The sequence below is a fragment of the Bombus flavifrons genome, chromosome 9 (genome assembly GCF_040668555.2).
Source record: "Bombus flavifrons isolate JBK064 chromosome 9, iyBomFlav1_principal, whole genome shotgun sequence".
NCBI classification, from domain to species: Eukaryota; Metazoa; Arthropoda; class Insecta; order Hymenoptera; family Apidae; genus Bombus; species Bombus flavifrons.
Genome location: NC_138450.1, coordinates 3265498 through 3284161, shown reverse-complemented (window position 1 = coordinate 3284161; position 18664 = coordinate 3265498). Strand labels below are relative to the sequence as shown.

Below are 18664 nucleotides of genomic sequence, written 5' to 3'. Positions count from 1 at the left end.
CGTACTATTTGATATGTTATTCGCCTGTAATACCACAGTAAAATAGGAAATAGTAAAAAATGGCGGGAATAATATTTTTTCGACTCATTTACCCCCGTTTCATTCTTCAATTGGGGATCTTTAAATATTCAGACTTCAAATATTTGCAAATGAAACATTTAACATATGCCATTACAATATTCTTCACAGAAAATTAAATAAGTTTTTCCAATAAACTTTTTATAATACAAAAGATAACCAAAATATAAAAATGGCTCAAACAAAATATATTGTTTCTTGAGCTTAAATTTCCCTCCAAATTAAGATTTACATGTAATTAGTTAATCTATGTCTAAGACATAATACTGTGATAGGAAAATTCAATAACACATACTTACATATGTATATATACATATTCTAACGATTGGGAATTTATATTTTATTCCTAACAGCGATGTAAATTAGATATGTTCTATTAGAATGGAAATTTTTGAACGCATCAATAATAATAAAAAGTGAAATGATATTTAATCCAGTTTACTTTGTGTAAACTTATTAACTAAGAGTAATTATTATAAAGAGTAATAGAAGAGTGGTTTCGAACTTTATTATTTCAAAATTTTGCAAAATTATGTACTATATCTTTAACTTAGAAATTTAAGCTTAAAAATAACATATGTATATATAAATAAATATAAATATATATATATATATATATATATATATATATATATATATATATATATATATATATATATATATATATATATATATATATATGTAATATTTAAATCTTGTAATAAATTGCAAACTTTGATAAATGAAATTTTTCGTATATTTTAAAATTAATGTATTGTTTGTTTATTTTTTTAAATTTTATCGTAATTGATACAAAGTGTCAATTATTATGTAGGTGAATAAAAAAATAAATGTGTATATTTCAATTTTCATTTTAAAAATGAAGTAAAGATGATTTTAAAATAGAACTTACATAGTGTAATATGTATTGAAAGTCTGAAAATAATTATTAAGCAGTTCTAAAAGTAAAAGTGATTATAATAGTAGTAAACAAGATTATAATTAATATTGAACGTTGTTGTTATACAAGATTATCAGTGTACTATTATATATTGTCGGAAAAAGTTTCAGGTTTTCTTATAATTTATTGTATGTATGTATATTATGAAAGTTTCGAGGTTAGAATGACATCGACAAATTTCAATAAGAAAAGAATATTAATATAAATCTATTTTTATATCACGCTTAACATCTAAAAGGAACTTAGAAAGGAAATATTACACAAAATGGAAAATATTAAATTAAATGAAGATTCAACGCAAATATCACAACTATTTTTAACGCGTGTTTATTATGCTGCTAAAGATGGTATGGCTATTATTCTTTATAATCTTCTCAGTAGCAAAGATGATAAACTGGTAAATGTTGTGATTAATCAAAAAGTATTGGAAGAAGATGGTCAGCATTGTACACCATTAATAATAGCTGCACGATATGGCCGTGATAAAGTAGTTAAAATATTACTGGATAAATTTAAGCCTGATTTGGAACAGGAAGGAACAGTTAAATTTGATGGATATGTTATTGAAAAGGCAACTGCTCTATGGTGTGCTGCTGGTGCAGGACATTTGACAGTTGTGAAGATATTAGTAAAAGCTGGTGCCAATGTTAATCACCCTACTAAAAGCTTATCTACCCCTTTGAGGGCAGCTTGTTTTGATGGACGATTAGATATTGTCAAATATTTAATAGAACATAATGCAGATATAAATATTTTTAATCAGTTCAATAATACATGTTTAATGATTGCTGCACATAAGGGTCATTTAGATATAGTAAGTATAACATTATAATTTGAATAATATAAAATTATGTATTTAACTTATAATGTCAATTTCAGCAATTTTATTATATTTACAACAGGTGACTTTTCTTTTGCAAAAAGGTGCAAATCCAAATGAAAAAGCAAATTGTGATACAACTGCATTACATTTGGCAGCTGAACGTGGATATACTAATATAATATCTGAGTTATTGAAATATGGGACAAATATGACAAAGAATGTTAGAGGAATGACACCATTAATAGCAGCAGCAGAAAGAACTAGGGCTGAAGTCGTAGAATATTTAATAAAATATGTAAAAGTTACTAGAGAAGAAGCAATTGAAGCATACGAGCTTCTTGGAGCTTCCTATGCCAATGATGAACGCAATTATTGTTTAACAAAAGCTTATAAATATTTATGGAAAGCAATGAAACATAGGTAAAAAATATTTATAATTTTAGAAAAATGCTATTTAGGAACAACTAGTTAATTCTTGCTGTTACAGATTCAGAGATCCAGATAATATTATTTATAAAAAATTAGGTAAAAGTATAAAAGCATATGATAATTGGAAAGAATGTGATACTCTAGAAAAATTGAAAAGTATTAGAAATAATCAAAATGCTATTCATATGGAATCATTGGTTATTCGAGAGAGGATACTAGGTTACAATTTTAATTCAATAAACATTGATAGGATAATTCTTTTTTGTTATTGTTTTTTATCCTGCTTATTTTTATTGTTTTATTAATATTAGGACAGCATAATCCAAAAGTGCCACATCATATTATATTCAGAGGAGCAGTTTTTGCAGATAGTGCTAGATTTGATAGATGTATAGATCTCTGGCTTCATGCTTTATATTTGAAGCAACTGAACAATATACCAGTTGTAAAAGATCTTTTAAGGTTTGCGCAGGTATTTATCCACTAAATGATCCGATCAAACAATTTTATGTATTCCCTATAATTCGTTCTATTTTTTTCTAAATCTTATATGTAGGTATTTTCACAAATGATACATGTAGGAGTAGATCTTGAGTTTTCTCAAGTCTTGAATGTTTTAGAAGCTTGCGTAACAGAACTTACTCGTAATAAATCTAAACTCAACAATCCTGATTCTGAGGAAGATATAGAACAACATATTGTAAGCTAAAAAATTGATTTATGTGTTGAATTATGTATTATGAAATAACTTTCTTAAATTAAAAATTGCAGGAGGAGATGGAATCAAATATTACAACTACATTGTATATATTAACGATTTTAACAAAACTTTTAACATTGAATGAGAGTAAATATGAAGAACAAGATAAAAATAAGGCATATCAATTAGTTCATAAACTCTGTGCTTTACAATTACGTTTAAAGGATGGCCAGACATTACTGCATCTTGCCGTAAATGCTGCCACTTTAGTGGATGATTTCCATACTAACCATGTCTGCAAGTATGTTTATAAGTCTCTTTTTTTAAAGTAAAGTATCGTGGTGAAATTTGATAGATAAATGGAGTTTAGTTTTGCTCATATTAGATAATGTTAATAAAGTATTATTAACACTCTTTTTTTATTATTTTAGTTTCAAAATGAAAAGAAATCTGAAATTTACTTTTTGTTCTTTATACAATATGTATAAATACAATATTGCGAACGTCTTACAGATTTCCTTGCGCTGCAACAACTAAGCTACTTATATGTTGTGGTGCTGATGTAAATGCAATGGACAATGAAAGGAATACACCATTACATATTATTGTTAGTTATAGGGAACCTGTTAGGTACAGTTAGCTGCATTGTTTTATTAAGCCAAATCTTTTTTAGTGAAAAATGTTTTTATAACATATCTGAAACCTTGCAGTGATTTTATGACTCTTCATTCCATTATCATGGATCTTATAGAAGCTGGAGCGCATATGGATACAGTTAATAGTAATGGGAAAACTCCGTATGATGCTGTCGCTACAGGTATGTTTAAATAAATTTGAAAAATAATATAAAATATTTAAAAATAAGACTTTTTACATAATATATTGATCTTATCTTTATACAGGTGTAGCAGAAATAATACTAAGGACTCAAACTAAATTATCATTAAAATGTATGGCTGCAAAAGTCGTGAACGCTTACAATTTGTCATATTATGGAAATGTACCACGTTCTTTGGAAAGTTTTATTGAACTTCATGGACCAGGTCCTAATCAGGGTTAGAAAAAGTTATTAATAAGCAGCATATTACATAGATAATTGTGTTAAGTGTAATCAATTTAAATTATTTATTCTTGATGCTGTGAACTTTTTGAGAGTGTACAAAACATTTAAGATATTTAGAAAAAATTTAGTATATTTGTAAATTGATTAATAATGAGATTTTTATGAATGATATAAAAGTATCCTTTCTATTATGTAGATGCAGATAACGAATTTTTTGTAAGAAAAACATTGTATATTTTTAATGAGCAAAGTCAAAGTTAACTAGTTATTAACTTAATAAGTTCCAAATGGAAGGAAAAATTACATTTAGCAATGTTATTTTTTATTTATTGCACGACAGAAAATTGAACAGATAAGTTACTTGCAACTTATGATGAAATTCTTTTATATCTTTTTTATTTTATTTAACTATATTTGTCAACGATCTTCCTCTATGTAATAGTATTATTAATTAGTAATTGAAAAGAAAACAACACATTTATGAAATAGAAGTAATACAATTTGTCCACAAAATATAACTAACTTGCTATTATATTACAAATTTTAATTAAATGTATAATGATCTGAATAAATAATATAGTATTAATACGATACATTTATGGTGTTTAGGAATAAGTGTTTAGATATAGGGTTTGTAAATTTTTATACATGCATTTCGCAGGTTAGAACGAATGTAGAAAGAAAGAAAAGCTAAGGATTTAATTCAGAAGACTCAGTCACAAAGGTTCATAAATTAATCTTCTTAATGTGTTTTCCTTACTAATGAAAATTTGTTCGATTTATGGACAGTATTCCTATTATCACCACGTAGTGATGAAAAAATGGAACTAATCGTCATTGCTGCTTTTGCCGCACATTCTCGCTTTCCTTGCCTCACTCGGGAGATATGTACACTCTTTATATGATACGAGTACACATAGCCGTTCTTATTGCATATTATTGTGTGCCTTGTCTGCGGATAAGCTATGTGCTGCCATCTATTGGAGACGGAAGCAGCAGCAACTTGGCGCTTGTAAGAATAGATAACAACACATGGCTTGTCCATAGGCAAAGAACGCAATATAAACATAGCGATAGTGACTAGTTCCACTTTCTCACCGCTACGGGATGATAGTGTTTTGAAAATTTATTCTATTTGCTGTTTCTTTGTAAGGCTGACTAAGCTTATTGACCAGAAATGTAACTGAAGTTCATTTAATAAATAAACAAATAGCAAATCGAACAAATCTTCATTAGTGGAAAAAGCTAATTAAGAGGATTAATTTGTGAACTTCTGTATTTTCATTTTCCAAATGAGACTCAGTATATTTTTATACTCCATTTGACGTGTAAAATGCATGTATAAAGATTTATAAATTAACAAACTTTAATTTATCAATTTAATATTCTATTTTTAATCATAAAATTATCATATAATCTAAATACTTAAATACATAGATCTGTTACGGACATATTAATTTTATGCATATATAAACATAATACATACATGCAATTTTATACAAATTGTTATATATATACATATGTAATTTTTGTTTCTAAATAATCATTAACACATAATGATTCAGATAATCAGCAATAGATATAATCAAATATCTATGACTAGATTTATGTGGGATTTATGAAATTTTTAAACTTCTTTACAATATTTATGCAAAAAATGGACTGCTTTAAATTTTTATACAATAAAAAATAATAAATATAAACTAATGAATATAAAATTACCATTGGCCATTTTCATTTTGATCTGGTCAAAAAATATTACATTAATCTATCAAAACATGCAAATACCTTTGATTGTAAAGCTCTGTTGTCAATACACCTAGAATAACTGTTGCATTGTGCAAAGAATTAGCAGGATTCCTAATTAATTTAATAGATCGTTCTATGTCTCCTGTAAGCGTTACGTATTGTTTATTCAATAAAAGTCCTTCTAAAGCCTGCATAGCTTTAATAGCTTCTGTACTAGGTCGGATTTCCAATGCATTTGATTCATTTGTTTTTGATGATGCCACTCCAGGTGAATCAGGTGTAAATCTTACTATCTGTTGATCTGATTTTGATTCAGGTAATTGAGCTAAACAATACACTCCTATCACGCGACTTAAAAATTTGCATCTATATAAATATAAAAGAAATTTTATACAAGATAGAATAACATATATGTTAATATTTTATGTCATAAAATTGTTTAATTTACCTTATTGACAGATTGGAATTTTTTTTAAGGCCAATAGCTCCTAATATCCCCCATCCCTGTGCACTGTCATCAGCAATTGTTAATAACGAACGTGCTAGGCCTTTAAGAGCTCTAGCAGCAGTTTTAGTATTTTTATTATATTGACACTGTCTATATGCTAATTCACAAGTTTTAGCCCAAAAAAGAGGTAATTTTTCTTCATTTATATTCCTAAAGAAAAAATATTAAATTAAATGTAGGCACACTGTAATGTAGAAATTTTTAATAATTTACACTTACGTTGGCTTAATAGCAGAAATCCAGTCAACTAAATTTATAAGAAGCACTCCTTCTTCTCTAATGTCTTGACATAATGGAAGTCGCTTAAGTAAAATAAAGTACAAAGTAAGAAGCTTTCCCTCAGAAATTAAGAATGTCTCCAATGGTGGTCGTCGAGGTATTACTGATTGGAAAATTGTTAAAACTGAAGCCCAAGTTGGTGAAACTTCTTCAGATGCTGCCATACAAATCAAAATGTTAAAAAATGTATAAGTGACTATACTCATATTTATTTTACATACAATTAAATTTAAAATATGATTCTAATGCAGCCTCCATTAACTCTCCAAGTATAGTTGGTGAAGTAACTGTTGTTCCAACAACTTTAAGTATACTCATAAGAATTGGATTGTTAGCTGTTCTTTTTGAAAGCCACAATGTCCAGCTAGTGCGAAGATGTTCCATGAGAACCCCATGTTGATTCATAACACAGAATAATTCAGTAATTAGTGAACTTGCTTCTGTAATTTGTTGGGATTCTGGAACAGCTAAAGATTTTTATTTTTTGTTTTAATTGTACTTCTTTAATAATTCTAGATATATGCAATAATTTAAATTATATAGATGTGTCATATTTACTGTTTACGATAATAGCTTCCATATCATCTAGCATTTTTGATAATGTATTGTTGAATACTTTTGGATTTGTAGATAATAAAGGTTTATATCGTATTGTACAAGCAATTAATAATTTTATCGTAAAGTGTATATATAGCTGTCTCTTTTTTACTGTAGCTGGGTAAAGATGACCTACAACAGGATCATAGCCTGCTGCCACCTTTAACAAACTATTACATCATATTTATTACAGAATATCTAATTTGTAAATAAAATTAAGATAATAAAATAAAATTATTATACATACTTATGAACAGCAACATCTATAGGATGGCATTGCTCATTGTAAGAATAGAGAACAACTCTTGAATCACAGTTCATGGCATGCCAACGAATTATTGGATCATAGGCAGATGCATCTAATAAATGCCAAGAAAGTTTTTCAGTATCCATAATTAACTGAATTACTTTATCAGTCTGAAATATATTGTTAATACATTAACATATTCTTAAGCTGATATTGATCATTTTATTAATTGTTTGAGTTTAAAACCTCTGCATATATGAATACAAAGACTGTGAAGAGTATAATTAATTACCTGTCTAACGTTTGGTTCAGTAGATAATTTTACCAATAGATTTAATAAACAAACATGCATCCTCGCTATGAGAGTTAATGGATGTGATGCTAATAAATCATTTATCCAAAGTGGCCAGTTTACACATGTAAACACGCTTCCCAGGAATAAGTGACTATCTGGTAAATTTTGATCAATTACTTTTGCCATCAATTCCACATCATTTACAGATGGATAGAAACGATCCCATGGCAATGATAAAAAGTTGCCATGAATAACGTTCAGAATATGATCTTTAACTGAATCATGTGCAAAATTGGTAACATAAAACTGCCAGACGAAACAGAGTATCTTGTTAGATGCTGGCAAGATATCGATAATAAAACGAACACATTCAACAAACATTGCTACAAATTTGTTAGCATATGGACCATCTGTTACAATCCATGGTAATAAAACAGATCGATCATCTGTAAGTTGTTGAATCCATGCAGCAGCTGGTTCTTTTAAATCTTGCGTCCGATACGGTGCAACCCAAGGTGAATACATTTCACTTAAGACAGGCCATATTTTCTCACACACTTTAAATACAATAATTATAAAATACAATAATTATGTTTATTACAAATATCATACATGATGTATGGTTGAAATACTTACATTGATCTCCTAATGAACCTCTATCAGATTGAAGAGTAAGTGCAACAAGAGCATGACCTACCATACCAAGGAATGTACTTAAAGGTTCATTGTAGATTCTATATTTTGGATATAATCCATAAAGACCATATTTTAAACGTTCTTGCGTAAAATGTCTTTTTAATAATATAGCTGTATCATATATCTATAATAAAATATAGAATATATAAGTTTATTTCAAATTTACGTAAAAAATTCCGAATTAGAAATAAGTGTAAAATATTGTATGCTTGAAAACACAAACCTCTTGTCGAGAAAGAAGTTTTTGCTCAGTAGCATAATGACGAATTTCATCCCTAATTTTAGAATAACTTGGAAACGGATTTTTTGATTTACCACTGAGTGCTCCTAGTAAATCCCGCCAAACATCTAGTGATAAATCTTGCCTTTCACTATTTTTTAATACAACACTCAGAACTTCACCATAATGTTCTGGGAATTCATGTAATAATACAAGTCGGAGATGATTCCTAAATAACTATAAAAAAATGTTTATCAAACAAAACATATTATAAAAATTCTTTGTAATATATGTAATCATAAAATATGAAATTTATAAATACCTCATGTAGTACCAGTTTCGTTTCATTTGGATTAAGACCCATATCACAAAGAGCTCTAAATATTAAGTGTATGAACGTTGATCGCTCGCTTAATCTTGGACGCTTATAATTTAACCAGATTCCCACATCAAACTAAAGGGAAAATACACGTAAAGATTATGATATTTATGTAAACATATAAAAATAAAAAAATAGAAAATAACGTACTTTTGATAATAATACAAAACAAAGATCGACTTTTGTACTCATAGAAAATTCTACAACAGTGTGATACATTTGTAAAAATGCTGAAGCACTACCAGCAACAGGCGTAAAATAAGGTCCAAGTAAACCACCAAGGTTTGGTTTCTGCATAATAGTGCTTAATAATTGTGGACCTTGAGTTTCTTCTCCACTAATAAATATCTATTAGAATTGATATTACATATTAATAATTCATCTATTAAAATTATTTCTCTTAATTTTACAATTATACGGACCTGCCCTAATCTTTCTAAATAAGTAGTCATAAGTTGTTTTGTTATTGGGCAATTTGATGCTTCTTCTGTATAATGGTCTATAAAACAATAAAATAATTTAACTCCACTTTCTCGAATTTTGTACAATGCTGTTGTGTTTTCATTTGTACGATTTACAGCTATTTCGTGTTCCAACATTCTAAAACGAATAATATATTTAAATATTTAATCCATATATATATATATTAATGTAAATTTCAAGTCATTATTATATATCTTAAAGATATAATATGTATTATACACACCCAATTAAATGGTCTAGAAAAACAGATGTGGAAATAAGTATATCTGGTGGCGGCAGAGTAGCTTTTATCAACAAATTTTCATATTCAGCTCTATTTTGTGTTATCATGTGATCAATAGGATCACTCATGTGAGCTTCAGGTACCTAAATATTACAATGTTGTATAGATAATTTTATATTTAAAATTAGAAGAACATTATTGTTCTTACCTTAATTGTAATTACTGCTGGACCAGCACAGTGCACAGTAGGTGGTGTTCCTGATATAGAGTGTTTCTGATTTGGAGGTGCTGGATCACATAATGCATGTAATGTTACTTGATTCTCATTTTCTCTATAAAGTGTAGGCACTAGTTCCAAAAAGCTAGAATTCACTGCAGTATGCTCAAGAAGCATTAAATTATAAGTCTCAACATATTCTAATATTGTTTCAAAACACATTACAGCGTTTTCTATTACTAAGTCAGCATTGTATACAGTTTCTTTAGCTGTACCAATAAGATTTTTGTGCTGGTGATCATAACATGGAGAAACAGGTCTTTTATATGTGGTCAATCTTTTAAATATTCTTTGCAATGGTTCATCCATTTTAGGAGGTGAGATTGATACATTTCTACCCTTCTGATCGAAATTTTCTTGATTTCTACAGCATATACGCTTCCATTCTTGAACTGCCATTTCTTGATTTCGCTGAACTGTCCAATAATCAATATATTCAAACCATGGCGTCTATTTAAAAAAACAATGTAATCAATCATATTCTATCACACCGTATTTATAATAAACGAATTAAAATTTTTACCCAATTATTCTGAACGAGTAATATTAATTTTTGTGACATATATTGTGGAGGTAATGCTGGTAAATAAAGACCTGGTTCATGTAATCTTGGTTCTTCAAGCCACAAACTTAAAGTTTTATAAAGCCTATAAGAACAGAAATCTATCATGTTTTTCTTATAAGTCTTATATACATTACATCTAATGTTACATACTTTGCTGCATTAGAATAAAATGCTCGTCTGTCATCAGTGATTGGCACTCCATTATCTAATTCTTTTTCTCCTTTTAACTGAAAGTATGTAGTAGTATCGTGTAATCGTTTTTTTAATTTTTTTAAGTAACTTAAATTAATCATGCCTTCAAAAAATTTTTCACCAATTCCACCATGATGAACTCTGAAAAATAATTTCATTGTCATTCTTATTTCTATAAAACGTTAAATTCATACTTCTATAAAACATGTAAATTCTCCTTTTGTAAAACAAACCCTGACATTGACGGGGCTCTTGCAAGAAATAGTGCAAAAAAGTTTTGCCATAAAAGAGGAAGAATAGGATGTCCTATAGGTGTATCTAGTGCTTGCTGCGACCAACGATATATAGATAAACTATTTGCTCCGAATGGTTGCATTTTTACAGTTGCACAAGCTCGCTAAAAAGATATTAGATATATATATATATATTTTACATTATACAAAATTTCAAGAATTATATGAAATATTATATAAAATATACCTTCATAGCAGAATCTAATGATATTTTAGGCTGTGCTGACAATTCCTTTAAAATCTCATGCCATAACCCAGTTTTAATTTCTCTGTTATATTGTTCAGTTAGTAGTACCTGATAAGCAACCCAAACAGATTGAGTAGATTTTCCTAAAAGACTAACAGAATTTGAAGAACCAGTTGCCCAATTTAAGAATGAGCCAAATGATGTCATCACATTGCGGTTAGACGTAGTCTGAAAATAATTCATTAAATAAATTTTTTATGTCACAGCCAAATTTAATACAAACATACAATATAAGTATCATATATATATTTGCATATAAATAAAATTAGATTGGTCTCATAAAAACAAATTAGCATATATTTTAAATAAAAGGAAAAACCGCACCTCATTATTTTCCTCTATGGCAAGCTAGTTAGATGGATATAATTTCTCAATCAATATAAGATATAGAAATATTACCTCAATTAAAAGTAAAATTCAAATTTAAGTTAAATACATTACAACAACATATTAAAGGAATAAGTATAATGTAATTTGTTAAATTGTTTAAAACCGATATTTTAATATTTCTAATTATTTAACGTAATTAAAACTGCAATAAAGATCTTACAGAGAGAAGATTCTGAAACATATGATCCATTATCGATTTTGCATCCACATGAAAAAATGCAGCACTGATGACTACATCCATTAGATACATTATGCTTTGGTCTTTATTCCAATCTGGTATAAGTACAAGTACATTTAACCATAGGTATACAAAATCTCTTGGTGTCTGCGAACGATATCTATAACAAATTATGTCATCTTGTAAATAAAATATTATTGTCCAGTATCAATATTCAACATGTTTACTTACTTTTTGTAATTATATAAATGTGAATGTATCATATTTGAAAATTGTTTCAATATTGTTCCTGGAAAGTCGGCTGTTATAAGGCTTTTAGCGACTTTCATATAAGATCTATCGGCCGCAATTAGAGAAATAACAAGACTAATAAATTTATCATTCTTAAATAATGAATCCGTACATCCCAAAAATAAAGGTATTATATGATGTAAACATATAAGCACTTGTTCGTATTTACAATGATATTGTAATATTTCTAATTGGGCAAATCCTTTGGAACATATCAAAGGTATAGAATGGCCCCATAACGTCATGATTGTTGCCACATAACATGCAATAGGTTGCTTTTCTAATGTACCAGTGACCAAAATTTCCAAGCATGAATCAGAGTCCATGTCTGGTACATGAGCAAATGCTGCAGTGAGGTTCAAAAGTGCATAATGACAAAGTGTCTCACTTTGATCAAGTTGGTGTAATCTAAGCTTAGAAATCATATCCCATGCCCATAATGAAAAAATATGTTCAGCAGTTTGAGGTCTTATCATTGTTGAAACCTGTAAATTTTAATATAACATAAATATCAAGATTGATTTCATTAAATAAGTATTGGCATGGAATCTTCATATTATACCTGTTTAACACCTTCTACCAATAAAGAGGTATTTTGGACAGAAGAATCAGGTACATATTTCATGGTGAGCTCAACAGTTAATAATGCTATGCGTCTATGTAAATCAATAGGAAGATATAAGTTACCACTTCTGTAACAGACATAGAAATATATATATTAAATAAATAATATATATTAAATAAACGAACTTTAGTTCAGTTAAAAATTATATTCTTACTCATTAAATCCCCAATTTAAGTTAGTAAGAATTAAACGGGCTAACTGATTCTCAGTCGATGTTAATGGATATTGATTTAACCATGTAGAAAGAATAACTATATCTTTTTCATGTGGTACCCATTTGTGTAATTTTAAGTCAGTGAATAAATATAAACTTAGCTAAAATTAATAAAATTAAATTTAGACATATTTATTTATAGAAGCATGTAATAACATTTTTTCATACCTTCCCAGCTGATACAAAATTATCTCGTAACTTCAGTAAGATATCTGATAGCAATGAAGGATATTTATTTGTTAAATTTGACAGAAGAGATCTAGCATCTTTTGAGCAAGAATCTTGTGTTTTTTCACTAAGAAATCCTATCTGTAAATTATTCTTATATTTAAATGTCTAAAAATTATACATATATGATACAGATAATAATACATACTTGAAACAAATCTATTGTCGTTGTTCTTACAAAATCATAATCCTTAGCAGTCCTTGCCAAAGCCATATTAGCAAAGGTTGTTAAAAGAAAGTATGATTCATCCCCTGGCATGCTACTTAACTTTTCTTCAAATTTTGCACGAAGTTGTGAAGAATTTAATTCATTTATCCAATCTTTAACGTTAATAATATAACATTATATTATCAAGAGTCAATCTTAAAAATATTCATATTGTTCTTATTGCAGAATTATAACATACCATGAACATATTTATTAGTAACGTGCATATCTACTTGTGTACTATCAGAGTGTAAAATATAAAATATTTGCCATAAGTTACTGGATGATATTACATGATAAGGCATAGAAGCTAAATATTGCCACGCCCCCAAACGACGTGACGAAAATATGCACAAAACGGCTTTTAAAAAAAAGCAATCAAATTCAAGTTGAAGTTTTATCAATATTGATGCATGAGTATTCTGTAATTCAAGAGTTAGTATTATACAAAGTAAATTCAAATTTATATATTAAAATATTTTTAACAAAGTAGTAATACTACCTGATTTTTATCGAATTCTTCCCACTGATCACTAGCATATTGCACAATATCTCTAATTAACGCACTTAGTCGTTTGGTTAATTGTCTATATCTTGGAGAATCATATGTTTTTAAACCTTGCTTTAAAAGTCTAATAACAGTTGTAAAAAATGCAAACATTCGAAACAAATGATAATGTGTAATGTAAGTTTTGTTCTGATAATAAGCATCCTTACGCCGAATACATAACACTTGTTCAAATACTTTAGTAAAAGGAATTTGGTTTAGTAAAGAAATAAGGTCACTTTCAAATAGGTTTGCACCAACATTAGCTATATCTTCATCTTCCTCTCCTTCCTCATCCAACATTAACCAAACAGTATCACCTGGACTACATGCTGTATCTTCCAATGATTGTTGTACCTAAATTATTACCATGAATTAGTTAATTATCACTTAGTAATGATCCAAACACATGTAGTAAATTACAATACAAGTACCTGTTCAAGGAACTTATCTCTATCTTTAATAGGTAGTAGTATTACAGCCAGTATGGTTACTACATGATCTAAATATGGGTCATTTAATGGAGATACGCCTAATTTACCAAGGTCTGGATGTATAGGAACTTGAACAAAGTTATGAGCCCAATTCATTACCCCACCAGGACACCTCAAGATATGATTCAATATAAATAAATGATCTTGCCAAGTTGCTATTTTCAACAGAACTGATACTAATTTTTCAAGCCATTCTCTAGTATCTGCTACAAATTTTCCATCTTTTAATAATTTTCTTTGAAAATTAAACAATATAGTTATGCACATCCTAAGTTCCATTAGTTGCGGAATTGCTTGCGAAGAAATGTGCAGTGGTAATAGATTTACACCTTCAATACCAGAAGGAAACTCTGCAAATTTATAACAAGAGTCGTAAACTCTTTGAACATACTGTTCAATTTGAAACCTGAACATTTCTGCTTCATAACAATATAATGCTTGAGTGTTGTATAATAAATCTTTTATTGTTGATAAATTTCGAGTTAATGCACTAAATGCCTGCTGATTGAAATGTGCAGTGCAATATTCATGTATAGCAAAAACAGGATTTCCATCTTGACATTCTCCTGCTTCCCTAATACAGGCTTTATCCAAACACCATAATTGTTTTTGCAATTCTTTACAGGACTTTTTTAAAATTTCCAACTCATGAGAATTGATAATTAAATGATTCCTTACACGAAGATAGTTTGTTAAAAGCTGCTGAAGTTTATGTTGCTGTCTAATTTTACTACTCTTAAGTTGTACTTCAACAAATTCTGAAATAAATATATCAATCAATGCTAATTCTTTATTAATATATAATGATGCTAGTTGGCTCTCTGTGAAAGGCATAATTTCCTCAAAAGCAGTATGTGTGATATCTATTTCGTTTATGATAGAATCTGATTGATTGTTTCTTTCCTTCTCTTTCTTTTGTTTCAAATTCTTTGTCTCCCTTTCACAAGTGAAATTTTTTGAATTTGATATATTTGTAGTAGCTTGAGATAAATTTGGTGTTGCAGTTTTATTATTAGGAGCATCAGATGTATTATCAACTAATTCTATCATAGAAATCGATGTTGTACCTTTCTCCACATTCCCCTCTAAATTATTCAATGATGATGTCAAATCATTCCCAATTTTAACATCAATTTCATTCTAAAATTGAAAATGCATTTTGATTATTTGTAAGAAACAAAACATACTTGATTGCAGAAAATAGTATCTAAGTACTTTGATATTTGTAACTTGTGATCCTTCTGTCTCTTCTGTAGTTGTTTGAATAGATTGTTGTTCATAGAGTTCAGTGTCAATCGCAGCAGAATGTAATTCACTTTCCATATTTTCAACGCCTTCTCCCTTGGGATAATTTGTAGGAGATTCTTCGAGAAGGCATTCAAACTCTTCCAATGTTGGAACATCTGGTATTTGTTGTTCTATAGAAAGTTTAGTCTTTTCTTCTTTCTTTTTCTAAAATAAAATAACATATTTATATATAAAATGACATATTTATATATATAACATAACTTTCAGTTTTATGAAATAATAAATTTTATTACTTTTTATAGGTGACATATTTAAAGTGAGTGTAAAATATATTATGCGACATAGCCTATATTAGCGACAAAATAATAGATTATTATTGCATACAAGTGAATCAGGTAAAAAAGTTAGAGAAAAGAGAAGAAAAGCGTCAAACAATAAATGTTTACCTGTCGTTGTTTTAATATTTCCATTTTATATACATATAAAACAAATTTTGTGTAAATTTCTCTTTTATATGTAAGAGTCAAATTCGTCACACAACAAGAACATATAAAATATGAAAAATGGTGTTTACGACACAATAATAAATTTCTACGACGCTATTCTATATGTTGGCATTGTATATAGAATTTAGATAGATTTGGATACACTATGGTTTCTTGTGTAACCTATCATTTTTCAAAATATACTAGAATCTCAAACTGATAATTCCCATAGTACGTTCATTCATCATATTGATTTCTCATTTAAGGGATTAATGAAATAACTTTACAATAATAAAACTTGCATGGAGAATTTCTACGTACTAACCGTTACAACGTGACCGAGAGTTACATGCAAATAAAGTGCCGCCTCACAGTGGTCAAATACGGAATTATATAGTGTACTATAAAATTAAGAGATAAAAATACATATACTTTTTTCTCATTTTTATTCAATTTCTTTACTTCTGTTCCTAAACATTATTTTATGCAATTGTTATTATTTTTATTTAATATTAAACGAAACTTTTTTCTTTTAATTACCAAATATTTTCAAATCTTTTAGCTAATAATGGAATAAAAATTAAAGATTATCCTTGATTAAAATTTTATCCTTGTTTGTGGACTTATGTACATTGAGTTAATTATAAGTTTTAAAGAATTGAAATTCATAGGATAATCGAGTATACATAGTTACTATTAAACACAACAATATCTCTTTATGAGCTTAATATCACATTTCTTTTATACAGGAAGATTGTCGTAACTGATGATAAAAATTCGATGATTGTTTTTGCAAGTCAAAAGAAAATGAAAATGAAGAATAAAAAAATTGAGTTTGAGGTTTTATTTATTAATTATTGACAATTTAGAAGATTACCTAAAATATCCCTAATGCCCGACAATCTTTTTTATAGGGAATTTAATTAATGTAATTAACTGTTCCTACTTTGTCATACAATTTTGCCAAGTCATATATTAAAAAATAGTTTACAGATTGAAAATACAGTAGATTAAAGAGAATAGTATAAATTAATTCTATAATAAAAATTTTCTCTATACGTGTGATGTTATAGAAACTTACCGTAGCCAAGTCCCTTTGGCGCAGAGGATAGCGCGTTGGACTTCTAATCCAAAGGTCGTGGGTTCGATCCCCACAAGGGATGGTGACAACGTTTTTTTTATAATTTCTTCCTTTTGATGCATTTTATAAAATTTATTTTCGCTATATTCGTGTACCAAAAACTTATACAGTGATATGTTATCTATGCTAAATAAGGTGATCTGTCACTATTTTATGCATAATGAAATGATATTGCAGACGAACAACACTATGTTAGAAGAATCTCCAGAAAGAAGAATGTTATGGAATAGAAGAATGAATGGAGAATCAAATTAGAGAGCTAACTCCAACCATAATTATTTAGAATTATAGAATAACAGATAACAATAAAACATACTGAATCCTGACAACGATGCTCTATAGTTCTCTAAGTAGTAACTCCTGTTACAAGCCAGACGTATTGATACGCAATGATGAATATGGAGCTTCTATGATATATAGTTCTCTAAGTAGAAACTCTTCTTATTAGTTAGACACATTATACATATCTTATATGTATGCTATACCACATTGCATGATGAATTTACTAAGAACAGAGTACAAAATGCAGAAACAGTCATACAAAATGCAGATATTTTCACGTACTAAATTTGGGTTCAATGTTTCAAGCGCCTATTCTGTGCAACTTAGAAATTAGTCGTTAAAAAATGGTAAATTACAGAAATATTACAGATGTTAGTAAGGAATTGTTAAGTTGTCCATAATTTCAAATAGAAATTAATGAAAACACGTTCAATGGTAACACAAACAGCTATATTTTAAATTAAGTCTTAGTTTTGATACTTCTGTCCATAAGTTGTTGATATATTGTTCATAAATTATAAATTCTGCATTTCTATCCATTGGATGACTTCCTGAGGAGGTTCGACAATATTTCGACAAGATTTAGACGATTTGATACATTGAAAATCTTCTCGGGATATATAATGATAAATTTAATGTCCATAGTAGAATCAAAATAGTAATATAGTCAACAAAGGAGTGGTTGTGCGTGAAGAAATTAGTAAAACCAATAATACTTAATCTTTTCGTCGGAAGCTTCTTTTCAACTCTGAAAACAGGTTTGAAAACGAAAATACGCAAACAGCACGTTTTATATATGAAATATATAAACTTATTTCGTTTACTACTGTAATAAAAAAAGACAAGGAAGAAGTCCTAAAACGAAATGAGTTCTCGAAAAGAAAAACAAAATACAGTCGAATACCGGCACATTTCAAATAAAATTCGAAAGCGAGGCGAAGATGAAAGAGTTTTTAAGTAGACAATGTTAGCCGGAACCACAATGAATAACGACCTTGTCTGTGTTGCGATGGTAATCTGGATTGTTTTAGGTGCGTGAGAATTACCTAT

General features: G+C 28.4%; 2 protein-coding genes and 1 non-coding gene across 4 annotated transcripts; 2 read left to right on the top strand and 1 right to left on the bottom strand.

Annotated features, from left to right (window-relative positions):
* The first annotated feature begins 908 nt into the window (after positions 1 to 908).
* On the top strand, positions 909 to 5181 carry LOC138183584 (protein fem-1 homolog B). The gene is made up of 9 exons (XM_069120722.1): positions 909 to 1832; positions 1921 to 2261; positions 2329 to 2489; positions 2582 to 2742; positions 2827 to 2970; positions 3042 to 3271; positions 3484 to 3600; positions 3681 to 3787; positions 3873 to 5181. The coding sequence occupies exons 1-9, from the start codon at positions 1284 to 1286 to the stop codon at positions 4028 to 4030; spliced, it is 1968 nt and encodes a 655-aa protein (XP_068976823.1). The 5' UTR covers positions 909 to 1283; the 3' UTR covers positions 4031 to 5181.
* A 487-nt stretch (positions 5182 to 5668) lies between these two features.
* Epg5 (ectopic P-granules autophagy protein 5) lies at positions 5669 to 16527 on the bottom strand. 2 transcript variants are annotated; one of them, XM_069120720.1, is made up of 31 exons: positions 16494 to 16521; positions 16153 to 16374; positions 15674 to 15910; positions 14399 to 15598; positions 13920 to 14321; positions 13617 to 13839; positions 13358 to 13530; positions 13150 to 13290; positions 12922 to 13082; positions 12705 to 12834; positions 12083 to 12627; positions 11834 to 12011; positions 11608 to 11631; positions 11224 to 11451; positions 10977 to 11140; positions 10702 to 10884; positions 10510 to 10633; positions 9918 to 10436; positions 9710 to 9852; positions 9426 to 9603; positions 9154 to 9351; positions 8947 to 9078; positions 8628 to 8861; positions 8345 to 8528; positions 7706 to 8265; positions 7414 to 7583; positions 7128 to 7336; positions 6791 to 7036; positions 6510 to 6726; positions 6231 to 6440; positions 5669 to 6148 (listed from the first exon to the last, which is right to left on the bottom strand). In XM_069120720.1, exons 2-31 carry the CDS (start codon positions 16174 to 16176, stop codon positions 5797 to 5799), a joined length of 7689 nt encoding a protein of 2562 aa, XP_068976821.1. In that variant the 5' UTR covers positions 16177 to 16374; positions 16494 to 16521; the 3' UTR covers positions 5669 to 5796. The 2 variants fall into 2 exon arrangements, with proteins under 2 accessions (XP_068976821.1, XP_068976822.1); XM_069120721.1 differs by lacking the exon at positions 11608 to 11631 and having other exon boundaries at positions 16153 to 16527.
* A 754-nt stretch (positions 16528 to 17281) lies between these two features.
* On the top strand, positions 17282 to 17354 carry TRNAR-UCU (transfer RNA arginine (anticodon UCU)). Its single transcript has one exon. It is a non-coding gene; the product is annotated as a tRNA-Arg (tRNA).
* Positions 17355 to 18664: the final 1310 nt, after the last annotated feature.

Bases quoted from the DNA above. Each gene is read 5' to 3' on its own strand.
- LOC138183584 (XM_069120722.1), top strand. From the start codon at position 1,284: ATGGAAAATATTAAATTAAATGAAGATTCAACGCAAATATCACAACTA. The intron at 2,971-3,041 runs GTAAGCTAAAAA...TAAAAATTGCAG, and splicing joins AAGATATAGAACAACATATT to GAGGAGATGGAATCAAATAT. The intron at 3,601-3,680 runs GTACAGTTAGCT...GAAACCTTGCAG, and splicing joins AGTTATAGGGAACCTGTTAG to TGATTTTATGACTCTTCATT.
- Epg5 (XM_069120720.1), bottom strand. From the start codon at position 16,176: ATGGAAATATTAAAACAACGACAG. The intron at 13,840-13,919 runs GTAGTATTACTA...CTTGAATTACAG, and splicing joins AAGAATTCGATAAAAATCAG to AATACTCATGCATCAATATT. The intron at 13,531-13,616 runs GTATGTTATAAT...TTAACGTTAAAG, and splicing joins TACTAATAAATATGTTCATG to ATTGGATAAATGAATTAAAT.